At 32.7% G+C, this 19545-nt stretch overlaps 2 protein-coding genes across 2 annotated transcripts; both read left to right on the plus strand.

The window, feature by feature from the left end:
• Positions 1 to 401: 401 nt before the first annotated feature.
• Positions 402 to 14718, plus strand: LOC144852943 (protein bark beetle-like). The gene is made up of 8 exons (XM_078710997.1): positions 402 to 2571; positions 3425 to 5785; positions 7776 to 8597; positions 12121 to 12293; positions 12886 to 13083; positions 13771 to 14017; positions 14294 to 14479; positions 14711 to 14718. The coding sequence occupies exons 1-8, from the start codon at positions 402 to 404 to the stop codon at positions 14716 to 14718; spliced, it is 6165 nt and encodes a 2054-aa protein (XP_078567123.1).
• Positions 14719 to 18202: 3484 nt separating this feature from the next.
• LOC144852944 (uncharacterized) lies at positions 18203 to 19377 on the plus strand. The gene is made up of 3 exons (XM_078710999.1): positions 18203 to 18314; positions 18483 to 18759; positions 19149 to 19377. The coding sequence occupies exons 1-3, from the start codon at positions 18203 to 18205 to the stop codon at positions 19375 to 19377; spliced, it is 618 nt and encodes a 205-aa protein (XP_078567125.1).
• The last annotated feature ends 168 nt before the right edge of the window (positions 19378 to 19545 follow it).

Genomic DNA, 19545 nt, shown 5'->3' on the forward strand with positions numbered 1-19545 from the left:
AGGTGCCCTTTCTTGTGTGTTTTTTTTTGCGTGTTAGTCTTGTTAATTTCTGACTATAGACTAAATTCCTTTTATCTAAAAATGTCATAGTTCTCTGGTAGTTGTACTGTACATTACCTCGAGTTGCAAACAATAAACACTTTGAACGTCTGGATTATTCCAGTACCTACCGGTACCAATGCACCTGCAGGAGTAGAAATTTCAATCCTTCTAAATATTTAATCTTAATATTAGTATTATCTATTATACGATCAGCTAAAGTATACAAAGTGAGGCAATGATTTTAAATCAGTTTTTTTTTTATTCCAGCTATACAAGAATCACCGGAAATAAGCAATTCAGACTTTGTCAAAAACTACGGGAATGGACTGACAGTTCACACGTATATGCCGGAATTAAGCATGGACAATATAAAAGTGATGTCTAACAATGGAAATGGAATTAGCATCAACCAAGTTGACAACATAGTTATTAATACATCGTATGTTTCTGAAAATACTATGAATGGTTTGTTTATAAAATTAGGTGATCTTAAGATATACAATAGTTTGTTTGATGGAAACTCTGATTCTGGATTGGTTGTTGACGATAATCGCCTCAATACTTTGCACATTAAAGGAAATTCGTTCTCTTATAATAACGGATGTGGAATTGTTATCACTGGTACAGATCTAAGCTTGTATATCTATGAAAATTTAGTTAAATTTAATTGGAAAGGTGCATTCCACTTTGGGAGAGACATATCTTTACAGCAGAATATCATCATCTCGGGTAATGATATATCATTTAACACAGGATCTTTTCTTGTACATCTAGAAGATGCAAATAATCGGTACATCAAGAATACTATAACAGTAACTGATAACATGTTTAGAAACAATACATGTGAACGAGTGGTTTCTCTTGCTGCATCATCATATTATCATAATAACGACTATACTTTGATTTTTGAGGGAAACGTTATGACTAACAATCAACCCAAATTGAGATATCCAAACTCTGTGTGGCCGTCATCTGTCTTGTTCCTACTCGACTCAAAAGTGTTGATGAAAACCAATACATTTGACAATCCTGATTTCATGTACGAAGTGGTTGCTGCTGGTCAAGAAGAGCTATCAACAACGGCCATTAACGCTAGCCTGTCTTGGTGGGGATCTGACAACTGTTCTGTTATCAAGTCTCGTATTCTTGACGGAGAAACACGACCATCATACCCAAAGCTTATAATTTCGCCTTATCGTGTTGAAAATGATACCGGTACCGTTGCTGTACTTGCATATCAAGACTGTAGGCGTATTGGTATATTTCAGTCAGGTCGACCGATAGGTGGCAGCATATATGGTAACGTGACTCTACATTCTGTCGATAGTCCGTACATTGTTAATAATGATATCTTAATACATTCAGAAGGTGTATTGATAATTGAAGCCGGTGTAACTTTATTTTTTGACTACTATACTGGAATATTAGTTCGTGGAACACTTTTAGCCAAAGGCAACTACACAGATAGGATCAGAATGTCGCCAATTTATAAAAATACTTCTATTCGATTAGCTAATGGAAAAAATCAATGGGAAGGTGTGTTAGAAGTGTCGAAAGATGGTTATTGGGGTTCCGTTTGCTATTTGTATAGTACATATATTGTTGCTAGTATAGCTTGTCAGCAGCTTGGATTCACAGATGTTCTTGAGTATCGTCGAGTCACTTCTACAAAAATGACCGTTTTAAATCAGTTTGATGGATGCAATGAACACATCCATACAAGTATTTTAGACTGCGGGTTCAACGATCCATCTTATGTATGCCCATCGAGATATAAACTGTATTTGATATGTAATCCTGGAAAATGGAGTGGTATAAAATACACACTTTCTAACAAGCAAAGTTTGCTGGAATTTGCCAGTATTAGGCAAACTGGAGGTGATCTTGAAAAACTTAATATATATTCCAATGCTGCAATTGAAGTTCACTTTAATCATCATCATTTTGAGAATCTTCACCTTTCTAATGTGCATAGAGGCTTCACAGTTTACATAGATAACCCATTCATCGATGGTGATCGAACTACCAATACCGACATTATTTGTTCAATGCCTGGATACGGAGTTACAATGTATTCCTATTCCTACCACTACTCTCATGGATCTATTGACTGTAGTGGAGGTGTTTACGTGTCAACACTGCCGTCGGATGATTTAAATTCTATCAAACATTATACTGATCAACAACATGTTCTTAGTTTCTTAGAATCTCATGAATCGGTGTTTGTTGGAGACATTCTCTATTTAAATGTCTCATTTTCAGATGGTTACCAGGAAATCACACATTCCCGTAACTTTACCGTGCATGATGGACACACAATTGGTATCGTCTCTTATGATTACATTTCGTCTTATGATTCTTTGTCTTTCATCGATACCTCAAATGGAAAGACCCTCCTCGAGTTGGACTCATCTAGAAATTTGCAGGAACGAATTCAAACATTCTCAAATAAACTCACTATTACTTTTAAGTCATATTCAAATAATAATCTTGATGTAAACATTGGAATCGTTCTTCAGCCTCTAAATGGTACGTATTCATTTTGCTTCATATTATAAGTTCAGTCTCAATTGGCTTTTTTAAAATTTTAAGCAATATAATAAACGAAACCATATTAACACGTGTTGGGAGAATTGTGTAATAAATCGGATGTATTATAGATAAACACGTGCACTTATATCGAGTATGTTACGTCGCAGTTGTAAAGTTTGTACTTTGTAATAAAGTAATCGGACTTTGTTATACATTTGTCGAACTTTGTAATAAAGTTGTTGAACTTTGTAGTAAAGTTGTCAAACTTTTAAGGCATTTGTCGCACTGTGTGATAACGTTGTCGACTTTGTAATAACGTTGTCCCACTTTGTAATAACGTTACCACCCTTTGTAATAAAGTTGTCGCACATTGTAATAACGTTATTGCACTTTACGGTAATAATAGTTTATTTTTGTAAGAAAATTGTCGCACGTTGTAATCAATTTGTCGCACTTTGTAATAGCGCTTTCGCACCTTGTGATAATTGTCTATTTTTATAATAAAGTTGTCGCAATCATATAGATGAATAGATTTGTCGCATTTTGTAGTATATGTTACATGCAATTAGGTACAGTATTACAATGTTTGACGTAATAAATGTAATTGACTGTATACAAATATTACATAATATTTCTTTTTTCTAAAAACACACAGGTCAAGTAAAAAACATAACGGACAGTATAGTGTTGGATTCGATTAATTACCGGAACAACAAACAAATTGATCAGGAATACGCAATGCGAATACATTCAAGATCATATTTAAAAGTACTAAACTGTTCACTATTTGGGTACATTAATAGAGGCGAAATTGTATATTTAACCAAAGGAAGTTACGTTTTGTTTGAAGGATGTAGCATTTCTTCGTTTAATGCTAATACTAGACCTGATGGTGTTAGGATTCGTGGTACATTTGAATCAATTACGTTATCTAACTGTGAATTCAGAAACATTAATAGAGGTATATACCATACTCATCAATTAAGTTTAAAAAGGTTAGATATCATTAACTGTTCATTTGTTACGGTTTATACTCCCATAAATATAAATGACGGGACTCTAAACATTGAAGTGTATAAATCAACATTTGAAGACTTTACTTACGGATTGAGTATCGGATATTTTGATAACATACTTATTGATGAATGTGACTTTCAAAATGGAGATCGGGGTGTATACATTTCATCCAGTTATCAAATTGAACACAATAATCATTCAATAATCCTGCAAAACAGTCACTTTCGAAGTGTAAAACGACCAGTTTATACAAATATTGCTATTGATGCAGGCCAACCATTTGTATACGAAGAGATCTATCTAAGTGTAAGCAAATGCGTTATCGAAGATAGTGATCACTTTCTGGAAACATATATATTTTCTGAAACAATGAAGATCGAAATAGATATAAAAAACAATAAGATAGTGCACAATAAAAATGTTATCTCAATAACGATGAATAACTTCATTGATAACACTTATATTGTTAATATTGCGAACAATAGCATATTAAACAACACTGCTGAAAACGCTATTATTTCTATTGGACAACACTATCCAGCTTTCACATCGTCATCAATACAATTTAATTTCACGGACAATATTTTTCAACATAATTTAGTAAGTAGCAACATCATAAATGGTCTATCATGTGCCTTGGAACTTGGTGTTCGTACGGCATCTTTATCTGGGAATGTGTTCGATAACGTTGATATTGATATGGAAGTCTGTAGCGTGCATGTCTTTACTGACCCAGCTCATTATATTGATGCACGGTTTAACCAATGGGGAGATTTTGGAGAAGCCAATAATATACGCCGCATAATCTTTGACAATGAAGATTGGAACAACCTTGTGTACATCAAGACGAATAATGAGGATTCGGAAGATAGTCTGTTGGGTAAATGTAATTCCTCTAGCATCGGTGGACGAATTAATGGCAAATGTCACCTGAAACTAGCAAATAGTCCTTATCTGGTTCAATCTGACATCACAGTTCTGCCAAATGCAGAGTTAATAATAGATCCTGGTGTAAAATTGCTTTTTAAAGAAGATAATGGAATTACAATTCTTGGAAAACTATCAGCAGTAGGTACTGTTTACAACAAGATAACATTTGATTCAATACAATTACCTGCTTTAGGGTCAATAGATAGGGAAACGATACGTCTAATTGAGGGCAATAGCCGAACCAACGGACGACTTCAAGTATATGTGAATGGTGAGTGGAAATATGTTTGGCCTGGATTTTTTGGAGTCACTGATGGCCAGGTTGCTTGTCGACAACTCGGTTTTATCTTTAAACATATCCGTTATGTCCATTATAATGCAAATTCTGAGGTCAGTTGGCGATATGATCTTCAATGTAATGGACAGGAGTTGGGTTTATTTGACTGTCCACGCTACTACTACAGCAACAACTACTACTTTTATGATGATTACACCGTATGGTTGGATTGTAAGAACTCATTTTGGGGAAATATTCAATTTTATATGGATTCAAATTCTGAACCATCTGTCATGAAACATGTTAATATATTCAATACCGGGCGGCTACATAATGTTGATGGTGTTTCTTCGATATATGCGTTTGGACCCGTAATTCCATTCATAGAAGACGTCAATGTTGACAATTGCAACCTCTATGGACTTGTAATTGACAGTTCGACACCGATTGAATTGAAGAGAATTACCATAAAGAACTGTTGGTCAGGTGTTTTATCAAGAATTTTCTCAGATTTCAGTATTTTGGAGAGCTCTTTTGATCACATTTATTCATCTGGTCTAGTAATGTCTTCAAGAATAGAAAGTTTCTTCCCCGCGCAGTCATTTTCTCATCTTAGATGTGGTGGACATCATCTAGTTAATCATGGAGACCAGTTAATGCTTTATGAAAATGTATGTGGACAACAAGACTGTATTACTGTTTATGAATGTGTTCACAACTGTACAATTATTGTAACTATTCAACCAAAGGATTATTTCTATTTCCGCATTTACATTTATGATGGAACCTCTATTCATTCCAATCGTATCGGACTTGTATACCGCCGATATTTTAAGAGTAACGTGAGGACGACGTATATTCCAACTTCAAACGCTGTAACTATACAGATAAAGTATGTTTTACACAGTGAATCTTCGAGATACAATGGTTGTAGACAAATTAATTATTATCAACCCCTAGAAATGCACATCGTGATCTATCAAAAAGGTAAAGTACTATATTTCAATATTAGGCCTATATAATCATAATTGAATGTGTAAAGAATATGGAGCTGAAATAGGTACAAATGAAAAAAAAATTAATAATACTGAAATAATGAATAATAAAATAATAAATCATGAGACAGAACCGTAATAATCTTTTTTATGACCAATCAAATGAGTTTACTTATTCAGTAAAATGACAATGCATTATAATATGATACCACAAAAGTATGTACAAAAGTATTATACATACTCTAAAGCAATAATAAGTACTTATGCACGAATATATCTTGTGTCGTAACTGTGCTCTGTTATTTAACGCGAAATTCGCTGCTTCGCGTTCGGTGTGCACCGGCCTTAAGCGCCACCTCTCGTAAGCGGCCCGGCCACTTTTTTGTTACTACAAATTAGATTTTTTGTATGGTAAATTACCTTCCGTAAGCGGCCACCCGAAAAATTCGTATTGACTTTCCTGTGTTTTTTAGATGAGAAAACTACACAGATTTTGACCGACCGATTTGTCTGAAAATCATAAATAATACTAAGCCACATGATCATAAACAATATCATACAATTAGCTGGAGAATGTAGAGGCCCGTTGCGTGATTTTGGCCCTAGTATCGGCAGAACCTCCCGCAATCAGTCACCTCCCGTAAACGGCCGCTTACGGAAGGTTTAACTACTCAAATTCACGTTTCTAGTTAATTAAATTAAAAGGCATGTGTGACAAAACCAAATGATAAAAAGATACAGTACACTCATAAACAAAACGTTGTGACATTAGGTGACGTTTAGAGAGGAATCATGCTGTACAACATGTGCAGTAGTTACCATTAGTGTTCCGAAAATCTTATTTGCTTAATATGAGCTTTGAAAACAACTAAAACACTACTTTTAGGCCCTGTTCTCCCCCACCCCTCTATTTCAAAATTCTGGAGCAACCACTAGCCTATCTACGCCTTTCTGATGAATTATTATTTTGCTGTGCAGACTCGGTAGTATCTTTACTCCATGGTAGTAGGCCTACCAGATGTCTTAAATAATAATTGAATGCGTCCGTCACTTTGAACAAATCGGATTTCTCTTTATTGGACAGTTTCTCTTTTTTTTGACACAGCAGCAGCAAATTTTCCCACTTTGGAAAAGTTAGATTTCTCTATATTGGACAATTTCTCTATTTTGGTCACTGCACTTCTCCATTCTGGAAAAATTTCCTCATTTTAGACAAATAGAATTTCTATATATTGGACAGTTTCTCTATTTTGGACACTGCATTTCTCTATTCTGGAAAACATTTCTCCATTTTGGACAAATCGGATTTCTCTATATTGGAGAGTTTCTCTATTTTGGATACTGCACTTCTCTATTATTGACAAAATTTCCCCATTTTGAATAAATAAGATTTATTTATTATACTGTATGACTGATGACATCACACATAGTCCTTACGATCCTTGTGATTTAATTGGTCAAATTGAAGCAAATTTGCCAGGTAAAGCGAAAAACTTGTACTTGCTACTTGTACGCGACAAAATTACGATTCGATTTGACGCGTGGCGCTTCGCGTGTAAATTGTTCAGTGTACACCTGCCTTAATCAACCGTTCTCATTTCATTCATTCAGTTCACTTTATTCCGGAACTTCATCATCTATAGACATTACATATAGTTACCAAAGGTTTGACTCAGGAACAGTCCGCTTTTACATATTAGAAACTCGACATCTTTGGACACTAATGTTTTTAAAACATTTATAACCCGCCACAAGCAAATTATCGTTGAGATGGCTTTAAAAATGGAACGATTGATTGATTGATTGATTGATTGATTGATTGAATCCACAAACTAAACGTGAAAATACATTCACAATAGTACAACAAATAATTCAAAGCTACAATATAACAAATAAATGCATATTCATAATTTCCGAAATATTTTCTTTGTATGTACTTTTTTTAAAGATTTGTTTTAACTTATTGTATTTGAATGTCGTAGATTACCCGCAGTCGTCGGTAACTGTAGCAGACTCAACTGCAAACAGTGTCGTTGGATCTTTTCTCTCAATTGTGGACAATGAAATTAAAGATATAATTCCTGTTGATGTCAGCATATCGAGATGTCATTTTGAAAAATGTTCTCGAACAAACCACAGTGTTATAAGCGTTGGACACAAACATGGTAACTGTTCAATAACAGAAAGCTTTTTCAAAGAAAATTATGGTGCAGTAAACATTTTTCAAGGAGGAGCAGATGGTTTAGCAGTAGTTGTTGCACGCAACTATTTCTTATCAACAAAACAGAGTAGCATATTGTACATACAATCTCGTGCTGATTCCATAGAAATACGGGTGTTTGATAATCACTTTATTCACAACCGACCATCAGATCAAAATGATTTAATCATCCTTCAAGGAGGCAAAATTAGTATTATAAACAACGTATTTTATTATAACTACGGGAGACACTTGATATTCGTTAAAGGGGAAACTACAAATGGAAACCATGGAAGCCAATACTTGCATGGGAACATTATGATCTATAACACTGGACAACGCTCTGATGAAACTTTCACAATATTATTAGATAGTGTCAACACTGATATTTCTGGAAATTATATAGTCAATTTTGGAAACGAATTTGAAGTAGCTCTTACGGATCGAGTAACGGAAACGGTTGATGCTACCAACAACTATTGGGGAGTTCGTTCTCTGAATGAGGTGAAACGTAGAGTACGAGATAGAAAGAATATTATTGGTCACGCAGTTATTGATCAGGAACCGTTCCTTACTGAACCATCTGATGTAGCCTTCTTCAGTTGTAAGTTCATTTTTATTATTTTTATTTCATTTTTTATTTTGTTATGTGTTAGGTAACCGCTGAAAAATACTTCGTTTTGTGCATTCAACACGACCACATGTAACATGAAGCAAACATTTTCTGCGAGTACGAGTTTGTATATTTAACTTAAACAAAGCAACAAGAGGACAATCATTAACAGAATTGAAAGAGTTGTATAAAAATACCATATCAACAACAACTCTACGATTTTAAAGATAAATAAGAGAAACATTATAATTAAGACAAGTGCGAGTAAGGAATCTAATAAATTTGATCTGAACAGTAGAGATACGCTGAGATTGTGTAAAAGAAATTGAATTATAAATGACTGAACAGTATTCCAGGTGGGGGCGCACGACTGAACGGTACAATGATGTTAATGCTCGCCATTGCCCATGAATCTACAATTTCTCCACAACAAACCCAGCATTCTATTTGCCTTAGATTCAACATAATTAACATGTAAACAAAAATTTAACTTACTATCAATCACAACTCCTAAATCCCTTTGGAAATTAACACAATCTAATTCCTGATCATTGAACTTATATTTGGTTAAAATCGGCTTCCTCTTCAGGGTGATACATAAAGATTTACATTTGCTTATCTTTAAAGAAAGTTTCCATGTCTCAGCCCATCTCGCAAGAGAATTCAGATCCTCTTGCAGTAGAAGAGCATCGTCAGTTGAAGAGATCGATTACTTTAAACAACTTAAGGTCATCAGCAAACAGAAGTGATTGTGACTTAATTAATTAGCACATTTGTAAAGGGGACATAAAATAAATACCAACATTGTGTTTTGGTAGGACTAATTGAAACCGGTTATTTCTTTTTGACTAAGAATATTAAGGATGAGTATGAAGGTTAAAAGTAAGCAAAGAATACTTTTCTTACTGCAGTTTCATTTTAGAAATGTCATTTTTAAATACAAACTAATCTATCAATATTTTTACTTTTAAAAGCAAATTGTCAGCCGGGCTATACAACAGAAGGAAACAAGTGCTTCAGTTACAAACCGGCTGCCGTCGATTTTGAAATGGCGAAGTTCATTTGCTTTGTATGTATACATTATTTGTATTATATTAACTGTCGAACTAATATTATTATGTTATCTCCTTGGATCTATGTGATGAGTTCGATATAAAGCGGCAATACAGATCTTTCTTCAACAAATTGAGTATGTGTTCTATCAATGAGAAATGTGTTTTATTTAGAACATATTGTGTAAATATGTATTGTGCTACATTATGGTGCAACTATAATCAGGTACCTTGCGATCTCTCCAGGTATGATACAATAATGGTTTAAGAATGTTGTTACAAAGGCTTCAACATTGCAGTGCCAGCCTTGTGTTTACGGAATGTAGAATTCCTTCTTTTTATAAATTGTTAAGAAAATCAATATATGGCCTGATGGGTAGACTAAATGCAAGCGAAAATGTTTTAGTCTCAACGACTATAAGCAACGTCTTAGTTAAGTCGAAGATGCTCTCCAGGTGGAATGCCATCCTGAGATGAGTAGATATAGTAATTAGTCTTGTTTTTTTTTATTTCATTTAAATGTAATTTTTACTTTCTATGGACCAGAGATTCCGAAATAAAAGATTGAATGAATATTAGGAAACAGCATGGGAATTGCTGTAATATAATTCAGATTTAGATTTGCTAATACAGCCTTCCAGATATTTGACTGTATGAAATTGATTTTGCTTTCGCTTATGATTTTAAAGTTTATTTAGGGAATCTTATTTTTATCTAATTTTATTCCTAAAAAGTAGCCTATTTTTACCTTATTTATCGTTTTTTCTGTTTTGATGCCTTTCTTTTTCTAATAAATGTTTATGAACACATTTTTTTCACGCTAGGTCCATTAAATCTAGTTTATAATATAAAAATAATGAATGTTTATTGTGGTAAGAATATTTTATGAATTAAAACATTGACTGCTCTATTTTTAACGAGGCGGAGCCGAGTTTAAAATAGAGCATGGAACAAATTTTATGTTATATAACAAATTATAATTTATTACACGGATATAAAACATTTATTACTTTTCTATAACACACCTACTTTTAACACGAGGCTAGGCCAAGGCCTAAACCATTTAAAAATGCCACGCTTCATTTTTTTACGCGAAGCAAAACAGTTAAAGACGGCGAACACTATACAGTACTATACAGGTTGACTTTTAAACGCGGTTAGTCAACTGAATAGTAGCCCTGTTTCGCTCATTTGTTTCTCATTGCAACAAGAAGAAACGCGCAGCAACACAAAATTCAATGACCTTATACCACAAATTGCATGATTTATTCAATGGAGTGTTATATTATATTATTATTAAATATTTATATTATTATATCATGTGATCCACAATCACCCATAAAGATATATTATTATCTTTTGCTTGTTAGGATAACCGTTTGTTCTGCTATATGCATAATCATATTAAAATATACACAGGCCATTATTTTTTATTTACTAAAAGTTGTATAATTGAAATTGTCGGTGAATATTATTTCACAGTCAGAAAGAAATACAATGTACCAACTAGCTTGCATTAATTGTATTGGACGAGCCAAAATATCAGATGTCGAAGAATTAAAAAGATATTTAATCATGAAAAACAGTGGATATTTTGACACAAGTCGAATTTGGATAGTGGATCATAATTTATATAAAAAGGTAACACAAAAACGATTTAAACACGTAATATATAGTTGTGACATACAATGTAAAACCTGCAGTGTACTCTTGCGTCACTTTAGCTGATTGGGAGACAATACTCCACTCAATTCGATGATCCATGGCAGGTATAAGATGCCGTGCTGTTTTCCAATATATCCATTATTTCTATAATATTAAAATTCTCTACAATTATATTTTTTATGTTTTGCGGGGACAATACATCTTATCCAATTATCTTGTATTTGGTGCAATTTCCTTAAACTTATTATTACTTCTCGGTATTTTTACAACGAAACAGTAAGTGCATACATGTTATTTTTGCAGTAGGGTTCTAAAAAAGTCCCGAGTGTAATCTCTGGTTAAAATGTTCAACTTAAATATCATTAGTGGGGTAAAATGAACCAAAAACAGCATATTACTCAATCTATTTTAATGGTTCATTTACAAATGGCGGCCAACATGTTTTCTTTCTATAATATTTTGTTTTAATTTAATAGAATTGGCCTTCATATAAATTATAATGTGCGACCTATATAATATGAACCAGGTTGTGATCAGTATTATACATTTTATTTAGTGTCGGTATTTGGAAGTAGATTATACCAGTGGTAAACACAATACCGGAACAGCTAATTGTGGTGAACGATACCCGACTGTCTGCGAACGGGAAATAAGTAAGATAAACAAATTACATGTTTCATTTACTTATACCATAATTATAAATAATAATTTATTTATTATTATATATAATAATAATTATAAATTGAAATAATATTGTTCTTACGTTAAATTATTAAAGACAAATGTTTCAACTTTAGTGAATCGATGTCCCAATCAATGTATGGGTAACGGACTGTGCGGAAGAAAATCATGTTTCTGTGACTTAGGGTGGACAGGTAGAGATTGCTCTCAATTTACGTGTCCAGCTGGTTGTGGAAACCATGGCACCTGCCAGGGACCAAATGTATGCCAATGTAAAAGTGGCTGGCAGGTAAAGTATCAAATTCATATTAAATAATAAGCATATCAAAATAATTTACAAACAAATAATATTCGTAAACAGACTAAACCTTGGATAACAATCTCTAATCAACTCCAAATCTCTAACGAATTTAGTAATTGTTTTTCTGAAATTGGTCATAAATTGGCTCAAATAATGAATGCAAATCATGTTTCGTTTTCAACATCTTTCTCCAACAAACCTAAATTCTAAAATTATAACTAACTAACGACGGCTTAACTCTGCTACATATATTATGCTGCTGATTCATACATAATTTAATTGTGATGCCTATAATTCATATGACTAGTATTAATTCTGGTATTCTTTCATTTTCTGGTTCTAATTCTTATGACTGGTATTACTGATGATGATCAATTATAAGACTAGTATTACGTTTGATGCCGATTTGTGTAACTGATATTACTTCTGATGTTATCATATGACTGGTATTACTTCTGATGCTCATTTATAAAACTAGTATTACTTTTGATGCCAATTTGTGTGACTGATATTACTACTTAATGGTATTACTTCTGGTGCTCATTATATGACTGGTATTACTTTTGTCCTTGTTTTTAAGGGGTCAAGATGTACTTCTAGTTACTGCATCCGGTTTAAAGATTGTAAATCTTGTGCACAAGTTGAAGGATGTGGTTGGTGTGATTCCACCCTCAACTGTCTGCCAGGAACACACATAGGGCCAGATGACGCAGTTACGTGTGACGCATGGTTTCATAATTATTGTTTCACCACTGGGATATGTTCAAGTAATATTGAGGTACACCTTTTATTTTGATAAACATAATTTTGATTTAAATGTTTATTATTTTAATATTTATATTTATTAAAATTCACAGCTTATGCAAACTAAAATTTATCTTATATCAAGGGCTTCGTGAACACAGTTATTCATTATTATTATTTATAAAAAAAATACATTTTTGATAACCCAGTAATATACCAGTTATTAAAAAAACCTTTTATAACAACACACTGGTTACTGTCTTGATATCGACAGACATTGAATTGTGAACAAACTCACTGCAACTATGGAAGAGTAAGTTCTACGTTGGGATCATGTCAGAGTTGTATGGATTTGAAGCTGTGTTTTATTAATAAGGTGAGTATAACTGGCATATATTTAGAGTCTCACCACACCACCACAAACAAATTGTATATAGTCTATTTAGTTTAGTAAATTTATTAGGTTAAAAATTATATGCATGTTTGTATAAAATTGTTTTTAAATTATTTGATAAAATGTTTCTAAAATGTATAAACTATTGGATAAAATTTATGGTAAGATAAACTGTTAAAAGCCCACAGTCATCATCTAACCATTATTAAAATGTTCATAAAATTCTATTCTTCACTAAAAATGCCTACTGTATGCAATGTCCACAATGAAACTGATGTGTATTCTAATATCTTGCTTTAAATACACAGTTTTATTCATTAAATTTAGCCTAATGGATGCCATGTCTGGTCTCCAGATAAATGCCCATTTAATTTGGTGAATCCAAACTATACTGACCCTGAAAGGAAGAATAACATTGACATTGACAGCAGAGTTGAATTAATAAACGTTGGTGTGAACTTAACAATTATTTATAAATGCCCAGTAAGAATGCAAGAACATGTGCTGATGATAACTAACAAGAGACTGGATCATATAGATGTTTTTGATGTTCTTGTTTCTAACCAAGCGCAGGGTATATTTCATACTGTAACATCGGTACAACACTTGTGTAAGTATTTCATCAACTGTCTTTTCTTACGATTTTTGACATGTAGGCGTAAGTCAATAATGTGTATGTTTTCATTATCAATATCTTTTTTGTGGGGTCTCTCTTTGACCATTCTTTTTTTATATATAACATACATTTGAATGAAATAATTATTTAAAAAAATAAGGCATGCAATAAATATGTTTTGTTTCACAAGTTTTTTCTCTTGAACCTACATAACATTCCAATTATGCATTTTAGGGAAACATAGTATGATTAAAGCAAGATTAGCAAGGCTGGATGAAGTGTTTTCGTATGCAAATTTTCAAGACGTGTTGGATGTCACTCCAATACCTGATTTAAGTGATATACCTGATCAATCGTTTTGGGTTGACGTCATCAATAATCGAGCATCATATTCAAATGAAGACATTGTCATACTCAAAGGTTCTTACGAAATTTCCCATTGGGCCTATTGTATTAATGTATATCAATAATGTATATCACACACAGTCACTTGATCAAAACTGCTCCCTCTGGGAGACCAGTCTTTGACTAAAGAGGTCAGCCAGTATAAATATATAACACATTTTGTTTAATTACTATTTTATAAGAAACTCTTCAATTTAAGAGGAGCTAGTTTTGAAATAACTCAATGATTTAAATTTTAATCTTTAGATCTATGAAAAGTTAAACTGTAATTTAATAGTAACATATAATTATTATATGTATTCCATTCTTTTCCTAATTCTAGATGTACCATTTTATAAATGCCTTGGAAGTGTAAATGTACCTGAAATAAGTAGTCTCCATTCAACAGTTGTTGTATTGACTCTAGAAGACGCAAGATCCTACAGTATATCCGTTGGCACGGTGCTTGTTATCGATTCTATTGGAAACTGCATCGAATCTGTTGTCAATATTGTTGAAGAACAAAATGCTACTTTTGTTGAAACCATGATTGTGGATTGCAGTAATCAATCAACATGGAAAGAAATGTAATTTTCTTTTTGTTTAGTATATCTAAGTGTTTAACTTGATTTATTCAATTTTGACAAAAATTAACAATACAAACAATACACAGTATGACAAGGATTGTCAGAAGCGACCTAAATAGTATGAAAGCTTTCCTTTAACAGAAATACAAATAAATAAATATGATATATGTAATAATTATTATCATCATTAGTAATATTAATGATTTCTTGCAGCTTGATAGCAACTCCTTCTGCCGTTATTTATGAAAAGTCAATCATTGAATGCAGCGGCGGTGAATATGACACGGGAGGACTTTTTATAATTGATGAAAATATAGAAATAGAAGAAATTGATAATGGCACTACAATTACTGGACGTGAAACAAGTGGTCTGGTTGGCAAGGTTTGTGCCTAATTCCCAAGACATAATATTATCATATAATCATATATAAAGACATATACATCTTTAGTAGGCGAATAGAAGGTACCTTTTATGAATTATTCTGATTTTTATAAGTATTAATTGTTATAGGTTACACATTATAAAGTTCAAGATCATCTAGTGTTTATAGAACTTCTTGTCATACGAGATCATCAGGAATTTGGTGATGTCATAAAAAATGTTACAGAAAACCGGCGGAACTCGTCAATTGACATACGTCTTACTGAACCAATATCATACAACGTAAGTGCTTTTAAAGACGTGTTTTTCATTTTCATCCCTTCTATTGGTTTTTTTTTAAAAGAAGGTTTTACCATAGAAAGTTCAGCCTGAGCAACTTGAATTTATCTTTCCAGTAAGAGATGGGAACCACAGTTATGTGGTTGCAAAATGCTGTTTTGTTTGAAATGTTGTTTTCTATATCTTTTTGATATAATTTTAAAAACGAAAAGAGCTTTATATTTTATGGCTGAGAATTGCCAATTGTGGCATTAAAAAAAACACATTATCATAGAACACGCAGTTTATTAAAACAAATTAAAAGCTGCCAAGTCCAAATGTCGTGATTATTATATTATCATCCATATATATGTATTAGTATTATTGCTGCGTCACGCTTCATTGCTTGTCAATTACAACGCCTACAATTCAAACGCCTGACGACTTAGGCTAAGTTTACAGCTCCTACTTTCTGCGGGTGAAATCAATTATTGCAGGCGATAATGTACACTGCAGTCCGTGGGAGGTCTTTTGTTATTCAATGCACTTCGCAATTTCTAGTCTTTGATTATATTATTTAATATATTTTAAATTATTTTATTTAGGATGGAAACACTTCCTATGAAACTAAGCCAGATTTTACATTCAATCCAACTTTGCGACTAATGTTTCAAAAAGATGTAGCAACATTTAATCGGCTGGATGTGATGTATGAGGGAGCTATTGAGACAGGTATTCTTATGAAAATCAACGCCGGAAACCGGTAAGTGTACTAACCAGCCAATCTATATGAATACTATAGTAAATGTAGGCCTACAGGGTTTGGAAGTAACATTTTGGAGAAAATCTGCTGAAAAAAAGTATCTGAAAACCCGTGAATTAAGCGTGGTTCCTATTAGAATGCAAGCCGTAACTAATACAAATGGCAGATCGAAAGCGATGAATTATTTGAACTGTCGCTGTTGTGATTGGTCAATTCGCTTAAGTTGCGACTTATTTCCTTGTGTTGTTTCCTAGTGGGAACCAAGCTTTTATAGGATAATCTTTCATAATGAAACTTACAGCAATTATAAACAAAGTAAGCCTACTCTATAAGTAGTCTTAAGCAAAAAAAACAAATGCATTTTTTCACATTAAATCTGTGAGTTTTACAATAACAATTAACTGTAGGCCTATGCCGTATTTGTAATTTGTAGATCTGGTTATGCAGCTGAAACTGAATTTGTTGATAAAAGACTTGGTTCGTACTACGTTTCTTTGGGAAATGTAAAAATTCCTTTATCTGTTGATATCCAAGCCAAGTATTCTTTATCAGTTGACTTACCTGTAAGTACATTTAATAATAATAATACAAATTACGATAATATTTATATTGTTTTTTTAAATTTAGGGTGACTTGTGTTTACTATATTATATTTTACAATATTTTACAGTACAAAATCTTGTTGAGTCTTGGAAGTTAATTGTTAATTCTTAATATTTTTAAGGCTTCACTAGAAACAACTTTCGGTGTTACCTCTCAGGGGTACATAAGCATTGGTTCTGGTATCAGACCACAAGAAGATAGATTGGTTGTTCTCCCAATTGCGGTTTGTATAACTAATAATAATATAACTAACGTAACCAAATTTAACCATTAAACAGTAGAAAATGTTAAGAAATCTTAGACTTTAAAAACTGTCATTTTTTTGTTTTGAAAGTTGAAAATCTAATTCAGTCATGTTTTTCTGTCTGTCCGTAAACTCTCTATTTTTAACTATTGGTTAAATAATGGTGTTAAATTTAACTAAATTAAACCTTTTGTTTGTTTACATACTGCCAACGGGTTATTTCTATCATTCATTCAATGTTTTAAACGTTATACGTAAGGGTCATAATTTCAAATTTAAAATGAAAATTTCAATCTTAAAACTTCAGCATCTATTTTCCTGTTTTCAATCATAATATGTCTGTCTGGTGTCCTCATTGTTTGCAAAAAGGTGTATCCTTTGATTATGTTTTTTATGTATGCATATTCAACAATAATCTGATATTAATTACCCTAAGTCCAAAGGATAGACGGACAGTCAGACAGATAATCATAGACACAAAACTAGGTTCAATATCAATAAAGTTGAGGACATGAACACAGCTTTCATGTGGAAATTAAAGACTTTATAGTTGTTAAAAAATGAGAATTGACGAATGGACGAACATTACATTATTGGTTGATTTTTGTTACGTTAGTTGTTAATGTAATTGTTACATTATTGGTTGATTTTTGTTACGTTAGTAGTTTATGTTACGTTAGTGGGTGAAACAGTTAAATAAAAACATTTTTCTTCCGTTTGGTAGCCTATTAGAGGGTAAATAAAGATTAGATTTTTGACCCATCATTCTTAATTTTCACACATTATTTATGTCGTAACATAATGCGTAAGAATATGATAATATTAATTGCTAATCGTTATGTCCTAATTATAGGTAGGTAATTCTGACGTGAGATCGACAAGAGTGGTACATTTAAAACAGATGCAAGAAAAGAATGTTACAATGTCAGTAAATACCACATTGACACCAACAATAGTGTTCACATTTCCAGCTGAACGTGTGATGCCATTATGCAAAAATAAATCTTCCCTGCCTGATTGGCTTGCTAATTTTGGTATGAAAATCTTGGTCTCTCACTCTTCTCTGATGTTTACAGAATCGTCTATATTTACCTACGCACATGCAACATTTTATTTATGTAATATAAAATTGTTTTTTTTAGGTTTAGTACAATGAGGATATATTATAGTGCTCCTTAATCTGTTAATTACTTATAATTTAGTTGGAATTGGTGAGACTAGATGTACCAATAACGCAGAAGAAGAGGAATTATCGTCTGCTTTTCAATTTTCTGCTACCTTCGAAATTCAGACAAACTACACAATTCTGATGTGTGATGATGTTTGTATTGAAGATTATAATCGAACTTTGAATCTACCTAACGCTGATATACTATATGGTGGTCTTACAAACATCGATATGGTCACAATTTATGACCAAGTTGACCTGCCACAAACTACATACAAATCAAAAACCAAAGATATGATGGTTAACACACGGTAACATGCTTATTATTATTCTATTTCAAAGATTCTTTCCATTCTCTAAGCATAATATATCTTTTTTTTGCCAAAATGGCTCGAGGACATTCTTTAGAATAAGAAATATAAATGTTGTGTATAATTACTGATCAACTGGTCCCAGTTCCTAATAGTCACACTTTCAATATCTCACTTTCCATCAAATATTTCTTCCCAATTGTTCTCAATTCCCAACTTTCTAATTGATTTCACTTCTCGGTTAGTCTCACTTCTCAACTAATCTAACTTTGTTCGACAGGTCACTGTCCAGCCGACCTTTCTCACTTGTATCAATTCTAAACTCCAACAATTCCAAGCTGCATCATTGATTAGTTGTAATTCACTTGTTCATTATTTTTTTCCTGCAGAGTTTGCCGAGCACAACCTTCTCTCAGTGTACCTTGTTGTGTTGCAAAAGACAGTACTGAAATACATGAATATTGTCCTGATGGCAAAACAGTCTTTCGACATAACGCTACATTAGAGTGCCCATGTACATGTCCCGATGCTACTCTGAGAAATATGTCTCTTGATGGATCCTGTCCGGTACGTTTGAACATGCACATTGTACAGCATACCTTACAATCTTACTGCTAAATAATTTATTGCATACCTATCATTGCTAAAATTAATACCGCCTCTATGACGGAATAACTAATTTTGCAACGTTTTCTATTATTATAACCCACTTTAAACAATAATACAGAATCTCCAAGAATGGGACAATTAAATATGGTAGAATCTAAATATGAGGGCAATTTAATT

This window comes from Antedon bifida, chromosome 9 (genome assembly GCF_963402885.1).
Source record: "Antedon bifida chromosome 9, ecAntBifi1.1, whole genome shotgun sequence".
NCBI classification, from domain to species: Eukaryota; Metazoa; Echinodermata; class Crinoidea; order Comatulida; family Antedonidae; genus Antedon; species Antedon bifida.